The sequence below is a fragment of the Bos grunniens genome, chromosome 6, assembly GCF_055505025.1.
Source record: "Bos grunniens cultivar Pamir isolate PY7600 chromosome 6, Bosgru_T2T1.0, whole genome shotgun sequence".
NCBI classification, from domain to species: domain Eukaryota; kingdom Metazoa; phylum Chordata; class Mammalia; order Artiodactyla; family Bovidae; genus Bos; species Bos grunniens.
In genome coordinates this window covers 59,996-79,198 of record NC_141170.1, presented here as the reverse complement: position 1 = coordinate 79,198, position 19,203 = coordinate 59,996, and the positions used below count along the sequence as shown (strand labels likewise).

Sequence of the window (19,203 nt, the reverse complement as noted above, 5' to 3'; positions counted from 1 at the left end):
GACATTCAGATTGCTTCCGTGTCTTGGCTATTGTGAACAGTGCTGCTACTAACATAGGGGCACATTTTTAACCTTAATGGTCTCATACTGAGAAGAGTTGCTGGACCCAGTTCCAATGACTGCGTGTGGACGCTTCTCCTGACCAAGCAGCTCTCTGTGGCAGTATGGAATCCACGAATCCCACTCAGTCCTGATGCTATCAACCCAGAGATAGAATCAGATCCCACCCTTCACTTTCGACAACACCAAACCCAGGCCCAGGTTGCTGCCTCTGACTGACTGACTGTCAATTAGAGGCATCTAAGAGCCTCTCCTCTGGTCATTCCCTTAATTGGACAGAATGGCTAGCAGAGTTCAGGGAAACATTATGTTTACTCACTAGTTTAGTGATTTACTATTAAAAAAAATTAACGGATATGAATTAAGAAGCAGATGAACAGACATGCAGGGCAAAGTCCTGAACAAAGGCCTTCTTTTTTTTTGTGGAGCTGGGGGCCCAGCACGCTGGCACATAGAACCTCCCTGGTTCCCTGACTTGGGAATTCTCAAAAAGGGTAAGAAAGCACTTTTTTTTTTTTTGCAAGTAACACTTTGCTTTATTTTTTAATTTTTTTTGATAGTAAACTATGTCTGGGTTTTATTATTTTTTTTAAATTTTATTTTATTTTTAAACTTTACATAATTGTATTAGTTTTGCCAAATATCAAAATGAATCCGCCACAGGTATACATGTGTTCCCCATCCTGAACCCTCCTCCCTCCTCCCTCCCCATACCATCCCTCTGGGTCGTCCCAGTGCACTAGCCCCAAGCATCCAGTATCGTGCATTGAACCTGGACTGGCATCTCATTTCATACATGATATTTTACATGTTTCAATGCCATTCTCCCAAATCTTCCCACCCTCTCCCTCTCCCATAGAGTCCATAAGACTGTTCTATACATCAGTGTCTCTTTTGCTGTCTCATACACAGGGTTATTGTTACCATCTTTCTAAATTCCATATATATGCGTTATTATACTGTATTGGTGTTTTTCCTTCTGGCTTACTTCACTCTGTATAATAGGCTCCAGTTTCATCTACCACATACATCACAGCAGGATCCTCTATGACCCACCTCCCAGAATATTGGAAATAAAAGCAAAAATAAACAAATGGGACCTAATTAAACTTAAAAGCTTCTGCACATCAAAGGAAACTTGCTAATGCAAGGTGAAAAGGCAGCCTTCAGAATGGGAGAAAATAATAGCAAATGAAGCAACTGACAAACAACTAATCTCAAAAATATACAAGCAACTCCTACAGCTCAACTCCAGAAAAATAAATAACCCAATCAAAAAATGGGCCAAAGAACTAAATAGACATTTCTCCAAAGAAGACATACAGATGGCTAACAAACACATGAAAAGATGCTCAACATCACTCATTATCAGAGAAATGCAAATCAAAACCACTATGAGGTACCATTTCACGCCAGTCAGAATGGCTGCGATCCAAAAGTCTACAAGCAATAAATGCTGGAGAGGGTGTGGAGAAAAGGGAACCCTCTTACACTGTTGGTGGGAATGCAAACTAGTACAGCCACTATGGAGAACAGTGTGGAGATTCCTTAAAAAACTGGAAATAGAACTGCCTTATGATCCAGCAATCCCACTGCTGGGCATACACACTGAGGAAACCAGAAGGGAAAGAGACACGTGTACCCCAATGTTCATCGCAGCACTGTTTATAATAGCCAGGATATGGAAGCAACCTAGATGTCCATCAGCAGATGAATGGATAAGAAAGCTATGGTACATATACTCAATGGAGTATTACTCAGCCATTAAAAAGAAAACATTTGAATCAGCACTTTTTTTTTTATGGGAGGATTCATTATATAGTCATGATTGACTAAGTCACTGGCCAATAGTGATTGACTCACCAGGAATCAGGGGGCAGGCCTGAAAGTTCCAGCTCTCTAATAACCGGGCTGGTTCTCCTTGTAACAAGCCTCCATCCTGGTTGTTGTTCAGTTGCTCAGTCATGTCTGACTCTTGTGACCTCATGGATTGCAGCCCGCCAGGCTTCCCTGTCCTTTACTATCTCCTGGAGTTTGCTCAAACTCAAGTCCATTGAGTTGGTGATGCCAACCAAGCCTCTCATCTTCTGTTGCCCCCTTCTCCTGTCTTCAACGTTTCCCAGCATCAGGGTCTTTTCCAACGAGTCAGCAATTCAAGTCAGGTGGCCAAAGTACTGGAGCTTCAGCTTCAGCATCAGTCCTTCCAATGAATATTCAGCACTGGTTCCTTTATTTTTCTTTAAAATGGTATATTAACATGCAATAGGGGCTTCCCCGGTGGTTCAGATGGTAAACAATCTGCCTGCAATGTGAGAGACCCAGGTTTGATCCCTGGGTCGGGAAGATCCCCTGGAGAAGGGAATGGCAACCCACTCCAGTATTCTTGCCTGGAGAATCCCATGGACAGGGGAGCCTGGTGGGCTATAGTACTTGGTGTCGCAAATGATTTATATCTTTATTTTTAATTGAATATATTTATTTTAAATGTCTTAGTTTTAATTTTAAATGCCATAAATGCTGACAGATATAGCCCACATAAACACAAGCTTCTGGGACCCCTGGTGGTTCCTGGATCATAAAGGCCCTGAGCTTTGCAAGGGGACCCTGGCAGCATGTGAGCCTCGTCCCACAGAGTCCCTGGACACTAACAAATCTGGAAACTGTATTCTTCAATTTAAACACATATATTTGGGTAACTTATCCAGAGGAAATTAAAAGCTCAGAAGTTCCCAGAGTGATTGTCAACAGGGAAATATGATGCATATCCAAACCAAGTATTTTAAAATGAGCTTTTTAAACTACTTACTACTCAATCTAAATTCAAGTATAGTAATCAAAGAAATTGAAGCTATTCATCAACCTTATAGAATTAACATCTTTTTTTTAAAGAATAATCTTGCATTTAAACAGATATCCTTCATGACACAAACCCATGAAGTAAACAAAAGAGTTTAAAAATATATAATTTTTCCAGTGTCTTAATAGCTCCATCTAAGACTTTGTGTTGGTTTGGTCCATGGCTATGAAGAATATACAGACAGCAGCTGTGATGAGTAGATGCATTCCCTCATAGAGAAGTTTTGGAGAAAACACACTCCATATAAATAAATGATAACGCAGGGACGTCACCAAAATGATATAGACAGAAACTGGAATAGAACAAATGAGCGCGTAGCAGAAGCAAGCATGACTCAGTGCCGAGCCGCTGTCAACAAAAAGGGAAACATGCATTAGAGCATGCCATTCTGGATCGTGTAAGTCATGAACACACATGTAACCACCAGAGCACGAGCCCTGGAGTGAGTCCTCAAGCCCAGCCTTGTGTTCCACTTGGGATCCAGTCCCTCAGGCAGGGGTTCTGGGAGAGCTGGGCCTGAGGCATCGCCTTCTCCCATCCTGGGGCCTCGGCCCCAACACCCAGCACAGGAAACCCCTGGAGATGGGCCTGGTGGACAGGCCTCGGCTCCGCTGCCCTCCTGGGGTGCCAGGGCATCTGTGCTCAGAGGGAGCCTGCCGACCCCATGGCCCTCTCGACCCGACAGGGAGGTAGGGAAACTCAGGACACTGCCTTGCTTGGGTTTCAACATCATGGATAGGAAACGTGACCCATTTGGAAGACTCTGACTGGGTTCCTTCCATAGTGACAGCCCCAGTGAGGAGGCAGTTCCTGTAACCTCAGCATAAGATAATTTGCAATTGAGGGGATGAACGGAGGCCCTGCAGCTAGGCTGTCTGTCCCCACTGCTAAGCTCCAGAACAGATGCCAGCTCCTTAGTAGAGGGGCATGGTCTACCCATGGCCTAGTTTTTGAGCCATTAGAAATACATTTTCAGAGCTTCCTTGGTGGCCCAGTGGTTGAGAATGTAGACTTCCAATGTAGGGGACATGGCTTAGATCCGTGGTTGGGGAACTAAAATCCTACATGCTGCAGGGCAGGAAGACCCCGCGCCTCAACTGGAGAGCCTGCCTGCAGAAAACTACAGAGCCCATGTGCCACAGTCAGAGAGAAGCCCGCATGCTGCAGTAAAGAGCTCATGTACCTCAACTAAGACCAGACACAGCCAAAAATACAAAAAAATAAAAAATTTAGAAAAATCATCTCCCTCTTAAAAAAAAAAAAGTGTTAGCTGCTCAGGTGTGTCCAACTCTTTGCGACCCTATGGACAGCAGCCCCCCAGGATCCTCTGTCCATGCGATTCTCCAGGCAAGAATACTGGAGTGGGCTGCCATTCCTTCTCCAGGGGATCTTCCTGACCCAGGAATCAAAAAAGAAAAGACATTTTCTTTTTCTACCCCTTTAGTCTGATTATAGTTTTCTGATTTTACTGGAAAAATAAAGACAGAAACAATGCATGAAACTTGACTGAAAATGAAAGAGAAAAACCTTTTCTAAAATAAAAGAGAAACATTCCTTAATTAGGGAAAACATATACAACACTCCCCAACTGACTAAAATGTTTCAACTCACTTAAAAAACATGCTAACATCTTTTTTTTCTCCCCAGTACAAGTGTAACAGATGTCAAGTGCCAGGAAAATCAAGCCGTGATTTTAGCTCCAGGGAAGCTGCTCTTCACAGAAAACTGGGCTCTCATGGCCTGGCCTTCACCTGCCCTGTCCACCTGCTTGGCTGGCCTGCAGTCACAGACGTGGTGCATGCCGAGCCGGTACCGCAGCAGGCAGCCCTCCAGGGCAGGGAGCACACACCTCACCTGCTCACGGTCCAGATGTGTGAAGGGACCTGCCAGCTTCCTTTCCCAACCAAACCCACAGCTCAGGGGCGACCTCTTGGCCCGGGAGGGTTCACGTGCAGTACGAATAATGAAAGGGCATCCCAGGCCACACACCCACCCCGTGTCCTTCCACGGCCGCCAGCACGCACCCGGCTCTCAGGCGTGGACGACTAGACCAGCAGTGGCTGCGAATTGGGGGAGGTCTGTCCACAGGCGTCCCAAAGGCCACCTGAAGGGACTTGCCGTCCTCGGGAAGCCTGCGACCTCAGAGCAGGAGCTCTCTCCTCAGCAGGAGCCTCCCCAAAGTCTGACTCGAGTCCCGCCAGCCTCACACTGATGCTCACCTCCACCTTTAATGTCCACAGGGACACGAGTGTGGGGGTGGAGGGCAAGGCTCCCTGAGGCCTGTGTCTCAGGACCTGGTCTGGGGGTGAACCTATGGGACTGAGAAGAACCCGTGACGGAGGCCAAAGAAGTGGGGTTCAGACGTCGGGTCAGCAGTCACCCCAGTAAGGCGCTACTCTCTGGGGTAGAGAAGTGGGGGCTCCGAGGCAGGCGGAGATAGGAAGCTCACCCTCCCCGGGGCTGGAAGGGTCCTCCTGGGGCCTTCCTGACCAGCACAACCGCCCAGTGTGTGAAGGGGAGCATGTGAGGGGTTCAGAGGCGCTGAGGGAGCCCTGACATACAGACACTGCACTCCTCCCACTCCAGCACCTCACAGGGGTCCACAGCCCCGGGCAGCAACACCAGCACCCTGTCTGACTGATGAGGGCGGCCCAGAGGCAGGCTGCCACACACCACTCAGGCCGCACACTGCCAAGTGGCCTGGGCACCCAGGTGAGCATGTGGACGGAAGCTGGAGGCCCTTCCTCACGAAGACCCTTTCCGAGGGGAGTGGTGTAGAAACAAGGAAGGAAGCATGGAATGTGAGGCGGTGGGAACTCTGTGGAGTAAACGGGGAGGGGAAGGATGGACAGCATGGTGGGCTGGCCAGTCTGATAGGAAGGAGCCTTTGGGGCTGGTGACCGCCAGCTTCCATGGGGGCAGGACAGGCTGACAGAGTCACAGCTCCATGGGGAGCCCCTTGGGACCGTCCAGGCTCCCCTCTCCAGCAGGGATCCTGGAGGTGAGAACTAGCTCCTGTGAGAACGAGAGAACTCCTACTTTCTTATCCCCAGTGGACACCCCCTCCCTGGGCCCCAACCAGGTCCCCAGCAGCTAGATGAGATGAGAAGGGGCTTTCCATCCTGTCCATCTGGAGACCCAACTTGGTATGATCTAGAAGAAGCCAACAGGGAGGTCTGAGCTGTCCCTTCACAGACCTGCCCCACACCCCACGCTGGCCACGCACTGTGGACTGTTCATTCTTATTTAAGGAAAAGAAAACTGATGAAAAAGACCTCTGAGTTATTGGGAGCAGGAGTCAACCCGCCATCAGATTAAAGATGAGGAGCCTCACCTGCTGGCTTCTGAGGTCAGGAAGTTCACCAGGTGGCTGGCCCACAGCACAGGCCCCGAGTATGTCGCAAATGCCGTCAGGAATATGGCTGGGATCTCCATGTAGGCATCCAGGCCCACGAAGCCTGCTGAGATGTCCACAGTGGCGATGCTGTTGGAGTTTCCCTGGACGAGGGCAGAAGCAGTGCTGACGCGGCTGGTCCTGTACCATGGCCGTGAGGGCCCACGAGAGCCGGTTGTGGGGACATGGCCCCAGGAGCCTGCTGCCCGTTCACTCCCGGCTCCGGGGCTGACCCTGGATGACGGCCCTCTACCTGCCTGCCTCACTCCCAGGCTTGGGGAGCAAGTGGAATGTTTTTTACCTTTGAGAAACTATACAATGTAAGTCTGCTGATGGAGTGTGAAAAGCCCCAGACTTCTATCTGTCAACTTCAGGCAGACATACCAACCTCCCTCCTCCTTCCTTGGGGACCCTGTCTGAGGGGCTAAGGGTGGTGTTGCCACATGGCTTACAGGAGCAGCAGGACACTGCTGTCAGGGAGTCTCAGGCCCAAGATCCTGGCCACTAACAGGACAGCTCGTCCCACCAGGGAGGGCGGGGACTTGAATCCAAGCGAGGCTCTCCCGAAGTTTGGCCCCCCACCTTTCAGTCTTCACTGACGCTGGTGTCCTTTTCTAAGACACTCGCGCTGTTTACAGGCCTGACAGCACAAATGTCTGTCCTAGCACAGTGAAGGCCCTTCCCAGGAACTTTTTACCCGATGGCCCAAGGACATGGGTCCAAGCTAGGTGAAGCCCACCGCCTCCTCCCCTGGCTGTATGCCATCCTGGGCCATCACTGGGTGGTGGTGCCGACCCCCAAACATCTCAGGCCATGCCTACTCCCCGTGCATTCACTGTCCACCGCTGGCCCATCCCTTGACAACAACCTCCTTTCTGCAGCTTCCCCATGACCCCCTCTGCTCACGTCTGTCTGGGCTCTCCCTGACTGTATGATTCCCTCCCTAGAGACTAAGGAGACCTCGGAGCTGCTGAGAGGAGGAGAAGGAAGAACAAGAATCTCAAACACCATGGCAAAGGGAGGCAGGCTGACGACAGAAAAGTGGCTCTGACCCCAGGCGGTCGCTGGAGGTGCTGCCAAAGCCGACTCCGCGGTCAGGGAGGGCTGGCCTAAGGTGTGGCCCGCACGCTCTGGGGCTTCCCTTGCGTTAAGTCACTAGGTCCTCAACAGTCTGATGCTGTGTGTGTGGGTTGGGGGAGAAGGGGTGGTCTAGAGGCAGAGAGAGACTGAGGGGCCCATGGAGGGCTGTGGATACCAACTGGGCACCATGCTCCTGACCTTGTACCATGAGGAGTCGGTGAGCTGAGGGCTGGGGAAAGGGTCAGTGAGCCTGTGAGCCTCCTGCCAGGAAACCCAACAGTGAGAAAAGGACATCCCAAGGGAAGGGCTGTGGGAGGGGAGATGAGAGAGGCCCCGGGGGCCCACTGTGCTTCTAAGGCCACACAGCTGCCCACTCATCTGACATGTCGTAGGGCCTGCCGTGTGAGGGCTGACCTGCGTTGGTTTTGCTCCTTGGGGACCTGAAGCTTGTCTGACGGTGCCTGCTGCAGGTGCACCCGTGGCTGTCAGACACATGTGCTTTGGCTGCCTCTGGGCAGTGCCTGAGATGTGCCAATATCACAAACTGTCATGGAAGCTTTGTGTCCTGCTGTGGGATGAGGCCACATGCAGCAGAGAAGCAAACAGAACGTCAGAGACTGTCTCCTTGCTTGGGGGCGTGACTGCAGTCAGTCTTCCTGACACTGAGGCCTCAGCGTTGGGCAGAACTGTTCAGTTCACAGGGAGCCTATGGGCACCTTCCTGATCAGGCGGCAGGGTCTGCTGTGCCACCGGGGGCAAGTGGGAGACTCTGGTGAGCTGAAGGCTGAGGTGGAACTTGGTCCCTCCAGGGCCAGGAGCTGGATGCTCTGTCCACCTGTCCAGTGCAGTCCCGAGTACACGGTTGCACCCTGAGGTCTACCCTGGAGGTGGCTGGGTCTGCCTCTATGGGCTCCTCAACACTGAAGAGGAGATGTGACAAGCACGGGTCCCAAGAGAGTAACAGCCAAGTGGGAGCCCCAGCAGTGCCCACTGCTGAGAGCCAGGGAGCAGGGAGAGCAGTCACCAGCCAAGCTGACAGAGCCAAGCACTTCACTCCCCTGACCGCCTGTAGGAAGCAGACCCACAGAGCAGCTGCATGCTGGCACCAAGCGTGCCTGTCTTAAATAACTAACTGTACTTTATCTTATAAATATATGCATGATTTAAGCATAAGTCACCTCGCCATGCCAATAGTTCTTTTACTAAACTTCCCGGCTTATGGTAAAATTTTCTTAAAGAAAAACTAAAAGATAAACAACATAAAAATTAATAGTCTTCTACCCATGATAATGATGAAAACCTACCTGAAAATAGAAGAATGCTTGACCAAACCAGTAATGCATCACAGTGACCTCAGCTACGTCATGCCTCAGGGGCCTCCAGACGAACTGAGCCATGATGGTCTGGATTGCGAGGCTCAGCACCAAGACGGGGAGATTGTGGGGTCTGAGGAGCAGTGTTGCCAGGAGAACTAAGCCGCTGTGTATCTCCCAGAGGCCCACAGTCCTGGCCGTGAAGTCTGCAGCAATGATTTGAGATTTAAGCAAGTCTTTGGTGCCCGTGAATAGAATGCCAAGGACAAAGACATAAACAAAACGAGCCTCGGTAATGCCCCTAAAGAAAGCAAAACAAGTCAGATTCATTAGCACCAGCTAAAAAAAAATCAAATATGTATTTTCCCAAGTATGCGTCTACTGAGCTGAGCTGACAACACAAGCTTCAGGACCCACTCACTGTGGGGGGCTCTGTGGAAGTAGGGGTGTCTGCCTGTGCACATCAGACCCCCAGGACCCCCAGAGGCCGGCAGGCCTGTCCTTTATGTGTGCACTTCTCTGACGGAGCTGGCTGACAGGAAATTGTGCTCACGTGGCCAAGGATCACCTGGGTGAAAGATCAGAACCGTCACTTGTGGCCAAAAGATCTGTCCACCTGCTTTGCATAGTTAATTGGAAAAACTGCTGGAGTAGGATAAGGTCAAAGAGGGAGAAATCCGCAAAGGCCCAAGTAAGCAGAGACATTTCAAGAAGAAAGGGGCTGGGACCTGTAGCAAGGAGGACACTGGGCAGGCTGACAGTGAACAGGAAGGGGAGCACCACTGATGTCTTGAAGGGGCCCCTCTTGCCCTGACCACCCAGCTGTGCCTGGACATCCAGAACCACTGAAACCAGGCCTTCCACCCCAGCCAGGTCCGGGCTTCAGAGTGGAGAAGAAAGTCAGGAGTTAAATGTAGAGGGTTCCAGAACACCGATGGACAGCAGCACCTGCGGGCACTGAAAGGAGAGAAACAGCTTTTAGGGAGATCTAGAATCGGGGCAGCTTTAGAATCAGGGAAGACATAGAGCCAGGAGGGAGTCTAGAATCAGGATGGACCTGGAACCAGGATGCATCGAGAAGAAGGATAAATGGGGTGGGGAGTGGAAGCATTTCACAGAAACAATGGGAGCCAGGCAGTGCAGGCTGACGAAAGGGTGTGCTGGTCTATGTTTTGGACACCAACAAAGTACATACTGTCGTCACCATGAAAGGTAAGGAAGAGATCCGTATCTTGACGTGAGTGATGCTGAAATAAGGTGCATCCAAGAGGAAGAGGAATTCACTCATGTATCACCCTTTGATTTGTAAGTAAGTTCATTTGTATCATTTTTTAGATCCTACATATAAGCAACATACACTTTGAGATTTAAACAAACAGCTCTGAATTGCATGCCCTCACATGTGACATTCAGTCTTGACATCTGCACAGAACTCCGACTTTGAGGTAAACGGCCTTTAAGGTGTCTCCCCACCACGCCCACCCCACCTGACCTTCCTTCCACAGGTTAAGACCTGCCACTGGGCTGTCACCTCAGCCAGGCCCTCAGCACCATCTCAATCCCCCACACCAGGTGACAGGCCCTGTTCCCAGGAGTGCCCCCTGTGCCTCTCGGCCACCCAGACAATCTGGCCACAGCTCTCAGAACTTGCCCTGACACGCTTTCAGAGAGGGCAACACTTGCTTTTCTTTCTTTGACTAGCAAAGCAACATCAAACATTTAGAGAAAACCTACCCTTCTCAAACTATTCCAAAAAAACTGCAGAGAAAGGAATGCTTCCCAGGTCACATTATGAGGCCAGGATAACCCGATATCAAAACCAGACAAAGACACTGCACACAAAAAACTATAAGCCAACATCAATGATGGACGCAGATAAGAAACTGTTAACAAAATAGGAGCAAAACAAAGTCAACAAAACATTAAAAGGATCATACACTGTGATGAAGTGGGATTTATCCCAGGGATGTAAAGATGGTTCAACATCCAAAAATCAATCAAAGTTATATACCAAGTTAACAAACTGAAGAATAAAAACCACACGATCCTCCTCAACAGACGGTGGAAAAAGCTTCTGATAAAATTCAACATCCATTTATGATTTAAAAAATTCTCCAGAAAGTGGGTATAGAGGGAGCATACCTCAACATAATAAAGGCCATGTGTGATAAGCCCACAGCTAACATCATACTCAGTGGTGGAAGGATCTAGACTAAGAACAAGACAAGGATGTCCACTCACCACTTTTATTCAGCATAAAATTGGAAGTCCTAGCCATAGCAGTCAGATAAGAAAAAGAAATAAAAGGACTCCAAACTGGAAAGGAAGAAATACAACTGTCACTGTTTGCAGATGCCGTGATATAATACACAGAAAATCCAAACTGCCACGCGGGCCATCAGTGAGTTCAGTACAGCTGAAAAATACAAAATTAATATACAGAAATATCCTACATTTCTATAACTAACAACAAATTATCACAAATAAAAACTAGGAAAACAATCCCACTGACAACCACATCAAAGTAATAAAACACTTAGAAATAAATCTAAGAAGGAGATAAAAGAACTATACTCAGAAAACTTAAGATACTCATGAAAGAAACTGAAGACAGCACAAACTGATGTAAAGACATGTTTAGACATACCATGTTCCTGGATTGGAAAAATTAATATTGTTAAAACAATCATCTACTCAAGGCAATCTACATATTCATGTAATCCTTATCAAAATACAAATGGCATTTTTCACAGAACTAAAACAGGTAATTCTAAAATTTTAAAACTTGTAAGGAAACACAAAAGATTTCAACTAGCCAAAACAATCTTGAGAAAGAACAAAGCTGGAGGTATCACAAGCCTTAACTTTAAACCATACTCCATAGCTGCACTAATCTAAACCGTATGGAACAGGCACAAACACACACATCACACACACACAGACTGAGGGAATGGACTGGAGAACCAAGACGAACCCACACTTACGTGGGGAATGAACTGACGACATAGGAAGCAACAATATACAATGGAGGAGAGACAGTCTGTTCAGTAAGTGGTGCTGGGAAAACTAGAAAGCTACACGCAAATGAATCAAACCGGACAACTCTCTCATGCCACACACAAACATAAATTCAAAACGGATTAAAGACCTGAAACCAGAGACCTCAGAGACTCATCCAAAACTGCTGGCCAAGCACCTCATTTTTTACTATGTGCAACTGTAAGTAAAGCTTCAGAGAACACACCCATATCCCAGTCTCTTGCTTCATGTCTGGTTGTATTTTGAGATGAATTCTGTAAGAGTACACCCAAGTCAGAGGGTTGGACAAAATCAAGATTCTTAACACATTTTATGAACAGCCTTCCAAAATAGGGTCTGCTCACCCCAACCCTGTGACTGTTAAAAACAGAGAAAGCCCTGTGACGTGCAGAAAGTGGTATTGACAATTTGCAGGAGCCAGCTGCAGGAGCTCATGTAAATTATGGGAAAGTTGGGCTTTCTGACATGCTTCACCCCCAACTGCTAGGAGTATCCACTCCTTATTATCCTCATTACTAGTTACTTCTTAGTGAAGCAAAATGAAATATTTTAAATTCTTTATTTTTAAACAATCCCTTATTAAAAAAAAAACAAAACACCCCAGTGACCTTACTTCCAAGTTATTTGTCTCTCTCCTACCAAAAAAAGAGGCTAACAGAACTGGCTCACTGAAATGTTCTCAGTAACTATTGACAAAATCACAATTCACAAAAGCCCAACTCTAACGATCTCAAGACTGCATGGCATTTTTAGTACATAAAACATTACAACAGGTCTAAAAACAAGTGCTTGTGTCTGCTAGTACACTTACTTTGAAATGTCTTTGTTGTCTTGTTGCCATGGGAACAGCACATTTCCAATGGCCGCCCGGTAGCAATAGATGCCCAGCAGGCCAAACGCCATGGCCACTTTTGATGTGAGGGAGCACCTCTTCTGAACCAACACAAAAATCATGGTGAGGGAAAGTGCGGCCAGAACAGAGAGTTCAGCCTTATGATCAGAGCTGGAATGAAATGTAAGATGCCAGAAATTACCACCAAGGACAGCTAGTGATGCTATGGGCCTACACACGTGGCTAAGAACGCAACACATAAAGGGCCGTTAGCCCAGACTCTCACTGCTCACTCCCAACTGGTCCCCACCATCAGCTCTGCACGGGTCAGGGCAACACTGCCTGCTGGCTCTCCTTTCTGGGGCTGCCTCGCTTTCCCCAACCACAGGTGAGGAGGTTCTGGGCAAAGGAGACATGTCTTGGCACCATCCTCTTCCATTCACTTGTCAGTGCAGAGGGAATCACTTGGGAGTGTCTGCCCCCTCGCAGGTGCCCCAGCAGAGAGGCTGGGCACACGGCTGTCACAGCTGTCTCTCTGCCTGGCCTTTGCCCATGCCCCCTGCTACCTTGGTGAGCTGTCCTGGGCGGCAGGGCTTTCCCGTTTTGTTCACTGCAGGTCATGGTCATGAAGCCCAAACACTCAATACCTCTGAAGTGGGTGAGTCAAGATACACACACCCCACACGGAGAAACTACTAGGAAAGATGCAGGGGAGAGGAGGCCAGTGCCAGGTGGGTCCTGGGGGTGGTGACAGGGTTACACTGGGGCCGCCACTGCTGCTCTGCAAGCTGTGCTTTATGCAGACCCTGGATCATTGTCACAGATGGAAAGCAGAGCATAGAGGCAATTTCGGGTGTCTCTGGGTGCCTCTTGAAGGCTCTGTCCTGGAGCAGGAATCACCAAAACTGCAGCCTCCTCACAAATGGACTGGGAGAGTCATGCCCCGATGGAAAGGCACAGGGGGCCAGTGTGCTGAGGGAGGGTCCAGACTGAGGCGTGGGCACAGCCTGGAGAGGGGGCAGGGGCAGTGGGGGTGCCCTTGCATGCACGCCTGCTAGTGCATCTGGGGGTGGAAACCACCAAGCCCTCCTGCAGTGCTGTCATGTCCCAGGAGAATTAGGTCATTGTGCTACTCCGGCGCTCTCGCCCTCACATGCTCTGGCTCTGCCTGCCACCCCTCAGCTCCCCTCTGCTTTTGCACCCCAAATGGGGACAGGCCAGGACACTCTTTTCAAGGCTGCTGTGAAAATGGAATGAGTGGGCACACAGCAGGCACCTGAAAATTGCTACCTGGGGTTACTGTGGTTGCCAAAGATTTGCTAGTACTGTTATCACTGGGGAGAAATTTACCATAGGAATTATTTGGCCAGAGGAATAAATAATCTTACAGCCTTTGGCGTACAGTTCCAGAAGGACTTATCCAAAAGGACTATGCCACTATGTGGTCCCAGGATGCACTGACGCTCACCAAGCCCTCACCAGGTGTAAAACTGCACTTTGTGATTTGACGCTCCCGAATCACCAGTGGGAGCGCGCCTTTCTCTGCTCTTTCCTCTGGGACTCCCTCCCTTAGGAGTGTGTCTACTACAGTTGTGAGTCTTGCGTTCTGCCAACAGTTCTCAAGAGGCTCTCCCCAGTGACACGACGGTGACCTTTGTTGGTCTCTCGGAAATATTTTTTCATCTTGCTGTGCTCTTACTTTAGTTGTTTTTTAAGACCTCGTTGACAGTAAAATTGATGATACAGCCAAATCTTGGTCTTTTCTACCCTAGTTTCTTCTCTTCACTTCAGTCCTCTGTATTTGCCATACTTTCCACTGGGTCACCTGGCCACCTGTGAGAGGCCGCAGAAGCAGCTGAAGACACGCCTCCAGGCTCCAGCCAAGGCAGCTGCCCCTCTGGGGGTGGGGTGTGGGGGAGGCAGGGGGACAGAGAGGGGTGGGGGCACAGGGCTCCTGGTCAGCCTGTCACCCCAGCCCCACACCATGGGGCACAGGGCAGCGAGTGAAGAACTATATCCTGCTGCAGTGATCATTATAAAACTCACTGGTTTTCAAACAGGAACACTTACAGTGATTCAGCAATGAAAAACCAAACTACCAGGCTAGCCTCAAATAAATTCACCTTTCAACTCAATTCATGGGTCAGTCTTCTATTTCTTCAGATTTCAAACACCACTTCTATCCTGAGTAGGAAAAACAGGTCTTTGGAGCGTCTGGCCCAAGGCCACAACTCATGCCCTCACCTGGTGAGCCAGTGCCCCAGGTCGGGCCGGTGGGCCCACTGCACACCGGTCTGGTTCAGGGACCGCAGCAGCCGGCAGCAGGCCAGAACCAGCCAGGGGCTCGCCAGCACCATCCACCGCTCAGAGCCTCTGAGGGCTTCCAGGGAGGAGGGGTCTGCAGGCGCTCGGCTGAGCTCCCACCCCTCAGGGCCAGCACGCTTGCCCTGCAGGGCCACCGCGACCCCGTCAAACTCCTCTCCCGTGTGTGGGCAATGCTGAGGGGCACAGTCGTCGCCCAGAAGGCACTTTCTGTAGATCTGGTGGCACAGAGCTAAACACAGTGTGTTGACGAGGAAGTACCAGGTCTGGTGCTCCTCTTCGATGAAGCTGCTTGCGCCCAGACTCAGCACATGGCCCACGGTTCCCAAGAAGCTGAGAAGATCTAACTCTGACCACCTTGAGGTGGACTGAGGTGGATTCTGTGAAAAGGAAAATGCATTTTGTAAGGAAGAATCTGAACAGTTCACCTTCTTGCTGTACGAGCGTACAGTGCTCACTCACAGAAGATAACCTGCTGCTCCTCACGCCCCGCACCCACTTCACCCCATCCCCCTGGGTGAACCAGAGGACTTGGGGACAGCAAGGCGACCCTGCCCCGGACGGCAAGCCTGCAGCTGAGGGACAAGGAGACTGAAGAGGTCTGGACCCCCCTTCTCAACAGTGCCAGAGCTCTCAGCCCGTCCTTCACACCCCATCCTTGCCTCTCACAGCCACGGCCCACCACTCGACCACTCGAGACCAAAGAACCCCAAGGGCATACTCCACCAAACCAGACGTCTAGCTTTTCCATGAACTTGCTGGAAATCCAGAGAGTTTCCGTTACAATGGTAGGGTATCATAGTACTAGCCCTTAAATACACTAATATAAAGCATTTTAAGTTAAGATGAGGACTCATTGGCTCTCACTCAATACTGCTGGCATTCATTCCGTTACCTGCGTGCACCTAGCACATGATGGCGACGCGGTGAACCTGGTCAAGCCCTGGAGAATTAACTCCTCTGGGAAACCCCACGCTTGAGCAGGTATGGAAATGTGTGGGAAATGACAACATACACGTTCCCTCAGCCACCAGCACATGAGGAGGGGTGGGTGTCTATGGCCCCATGACCAGGAGCTGCCCTCTGGGGCCTAGAGTCATTGCCCTGGGTCCCTCAGGCCCTGGGCACTGTGAACCAACCAGGACTGCCTGTGTCTCTCTCACCAGCCCGCCACCACAACCAGCTGATGAAAGAAGGCGTCAGAGGCCAAAAGCTTCAAGAAGTCTAGAATAGGAAACTGCATTTTCTGAGGCAGAATGAGGATGAGGTCTGAGTTTCTTCTTGATCTCTGTCAGTCAGCTGCTTGCTCCTCTGTGCAGCCACTCTAGAGAGGCCCCCGGTCACAGTCCCAGGGACCCTGTCCTTCCAGCTCAGAAAGAAGGCATGAGGCCTGACAACACAGGTGAGTGCGTGAAGTTGGGATGGTCAGGGCCTGGGAGGCTCGCCACTGAGAGTGTGTCCCGTCAGCTCCCATGAAGCGTGGGCCCTTTCCTCAGCTCCCACCAGCACCGTGCCTGCTACACGCTAGGGGTCTAACCCACATCTCATCAGTGCAGCAACAAGAGCAGCCCACCTGGAAAGCCAGTCCTACCTGACTCAGACACTTCCCACCGGCAAAAACCCTGGTGAGAGCAGACATGCCCGCGCAGAGCAGTGCGGCGATCAGCGTCATCACTCCGCCCGCAGCCAGCCACGGGAGGCCGCACAGGTAGCACGAGCTGTCAGCGGCGGTGCACACGACGACGTGGAGCGCTGCGAGCGCCAGGAGCAGCAGGTAGAAGAGCAGAGAGCACACGGGCGACAGCAGGGGGACGTCCAGCTCAGCCCTGCTGCTCAGCGCCTGCGGGACACTGAGCAGGAGCAGGACGAGGGCCTGGAACAGGAAAAGCGGGTGTCCATGACTGCGCAAATAGGGCGCGCGCCTGTCCCCTTCCAGAAACACCGAATCTCCACGTCCTTTGACTACCAAACGTTGGCGGAGATGTCCGCCCAGCGACGCAGTGACCCTGCCCGGGGACCCGTACCTCCAGGACCAGGACGGTCCCCACCGCCATGGAGTAGACGTCATACTGGGCCGCTCGTCTGCTCAGCGACAGCTTCAGCGTCCTCAGTGCGTCCAGGTACTGCCTGCGAACCTTGGCTCCCAGGTTGAAAACGACTTCTGAGTTATTTTCCTCCAAGTACAATCTGATCCAGTTTCTGTGCGATCTTTCCGACACTTTAAACTGCTCAAATCCAGGCTCTAAGAAGAAAGGGCCACACACACAAATCACCGACACGCACACACACGTGTAATCTGTGAGTCCTGCTACTGATGGCACGTGGCAGAGCCTGACACTCATCAAGACGAACTCCCGGGAGGGTTGGCCGCCCCTCAGGAAAACCCCGACTGTGGTGACGCCGGCCTGTGCCCACCCCGTCCTTCCTCCCACTGCCCCTCTCGCACGGACAGAAGCCCCTCCTTCTCAGCCTCCTGCTTGCCGCCTTCTCCCTCTCCTCTCTCTCCACTCTTCTTCCTCATGGTGCAAGAGTGTGACAGCCATAAAAGTAGAGTACTAAGAGGCCCTCAGTTCTACAGAATTCCCCCCAACCCTGAGGCTCTGTGTGATGACGGGACAGGAAGTGCCTGATGCCTGCGCCACTGCGGCCCTTTCCCCAAGGCCGGTGGGCACCCCTGCTTTTCACTGTCAGCGCCCCTTTTACTTGCTCCCCTTCTTCACAGACCCTCTCTGGGAAGGGATGCAGTCTCCCAGCCCCTCCTGCCACAAGGCTGACGTGCCCCACTTGCTAGATGATCCATGGCTGATGCAAAGCCAGGGCGGCGAAACAGCCCATCAGTGGGCCCCAGCCCTGGCTGCAGTGGGTTCCCACTGGGACGGTGGTGGTAGGCTGCCCAAAGCCGGGAGCTGCCCGCTTCCTTTCAGGGCTGAACCAGACTCAGTCGTGACTCGATTGGCCGGCAGAGCAAGAACTTCTTTTCTAAGGCTCCCTGGTACTTAACGTGCTTTTCCAACTTAAAGAACTGTTTCAAGGTGGTCTGCACCATGCCTTTCAGGGGCCTTGGCCCAAACCACCAGCAGTGTGCCCACTCCAGCCTTCCCCAATCACAGGCTGGCATCCTTGCTGCACAACCGAGTGTGGGCTCAGATGTCTGCAGCCCCACCACTGCCACTGGAGCCAGGGGACCTGCACCAAGTGCTGGGGGCAGGCGTGACCCCAAGCCCACTCGGTCCTCTCCCCAGGACCAGTGGGACTGGGATGACTACATGCCCATTTCAGAGAGGAGGCGACTCAGACACCAGCTCATGGGCTGGCAGTGAGAGCTGGGCTAAGTCTGGATCCAAGCTGTCTCCCTTACTTGCTACCCTCTACCACCCCGAAGTCACAGACATGGGTGCATCCGTGTTGGGACCCTACTGCCTGGAGTCACAGAGAAATGGGGGACCTATGCACGCACCCAAACAAAACCTGAGTGCTGACTACATGCTAGGCGCATCAGGTTCAGGTCCTGCCAGTGGGGCCTGTGGTCCAGCTGGGTTGTCACACACGTGCAAAACCACACACAGTGAGAAATGCTGTGGAGGGAAAGTAGAGGGAATAGCGAGAGACTCTGGTAACACAAAGGGAACTGACATAAGACTGAGGTTAAGTGTGGGGGACAAGGGCGGTCTGACAGTGAACTGAAAACATGACAGACGCCCAGGAACCAGCAGGTGAGCAGGGAGAGCAGCATCCACAGGAACAGCACATGCAAAGGCCCTGAGGCGAGCAGAGCCCCCACTATGACCGAATGACAGTCAGGTGAGTGCGCTGCTTCAGACTTGGCTGGACGTCACAGCAGGCCTCGAGACCTGTCTCACCGTCAGACACGTGCCCAGCTCTGTTTCAGGAAACGCTGTCACCGACAGTGCAGATGACGGGCACCCTGGAGGTGCGAGGCCCTCTGCGGCCTTCTCACCCCGGGGACTGGCCTCAGTTCGTCTTGCAGGCTCATTATGGCCACATCCACTGCAGCGCTCAGTTCACTATCCCGTTTTTGGTTTCCTCTTTATTAGTTCTTGTTATATGAGAAGGGACGCACGGTGCCAGCAACTGATTTGCAAGTTATTTGCTTCTGGTCCAGACTGAAACATGCACGCAGCCGGGCCACATCTCTGACAGAGCTACCCACAGGGGGGTCTCATGATCTAAGAGCTGATGCTCCCCAAGTCCTCTTGCCATTCAGGATGTCTGGTTCCCAACCACTCCCTGCTGGAAGGATGTGTCTTCCACACCCAACCCAAGGTCAGATTATATCTCAGCACAA

General features: G+C 51.1%; 1 protein-coding gene across 5 annotated transcripts in view; it reads right to left on the bottom strand.

Annotated features, from left to right (window-relative positions):
• Positions 1–566: 566 nt before the first annotated feature.
• Positions 567–19,203, bottom strand: part of PIGG (phosphatidylinositol glycan anchor biosynthesis class G (EMM blood group)) — a 42,699-nt gene continuing 24,062 nt past the window's right edge. For 2 of the 5 annotated variants that reach the window (XM_086404371.1, XM_086404375.1), the window contains 7 exons: positions 16,922–17,139; positions 16,489–16,770; positions 14,820–15,277; positions 12,555–12,746; positions 8,696–9,005; positions 6,252–6,415; positions 567–2,362 (listed from right to left, as the gene is read on the bottom strand). In XM_086404371.1, the coding sequence (XP_086260497.1) occupies positions 2,290–2,362; positions 6,252–6,415; positions 8,696–9,005; positions 12,555–12,746; positions 14,820–15,277; positions 16,489–16,770; positions 16,922–17,139 (1,697 nt within the window). In that variant the 3' untranslated portion in view covers positions 567–2,289. Of the gene's footprint in view, positions 2,363–2,514; positions 3,266–6,251; positions 6,416–8,695; positions 9,006–12,554; positions 12,747–14,819; positions 15,278–16,488; positions 16,771–16,921; positions 17,140–19,203 lie in introns of those variants that run through there. The other 3 variants (XM_086404373.1, XM_086404374.1, XM_086404372.1) reach the window with 2 other exon arrangements.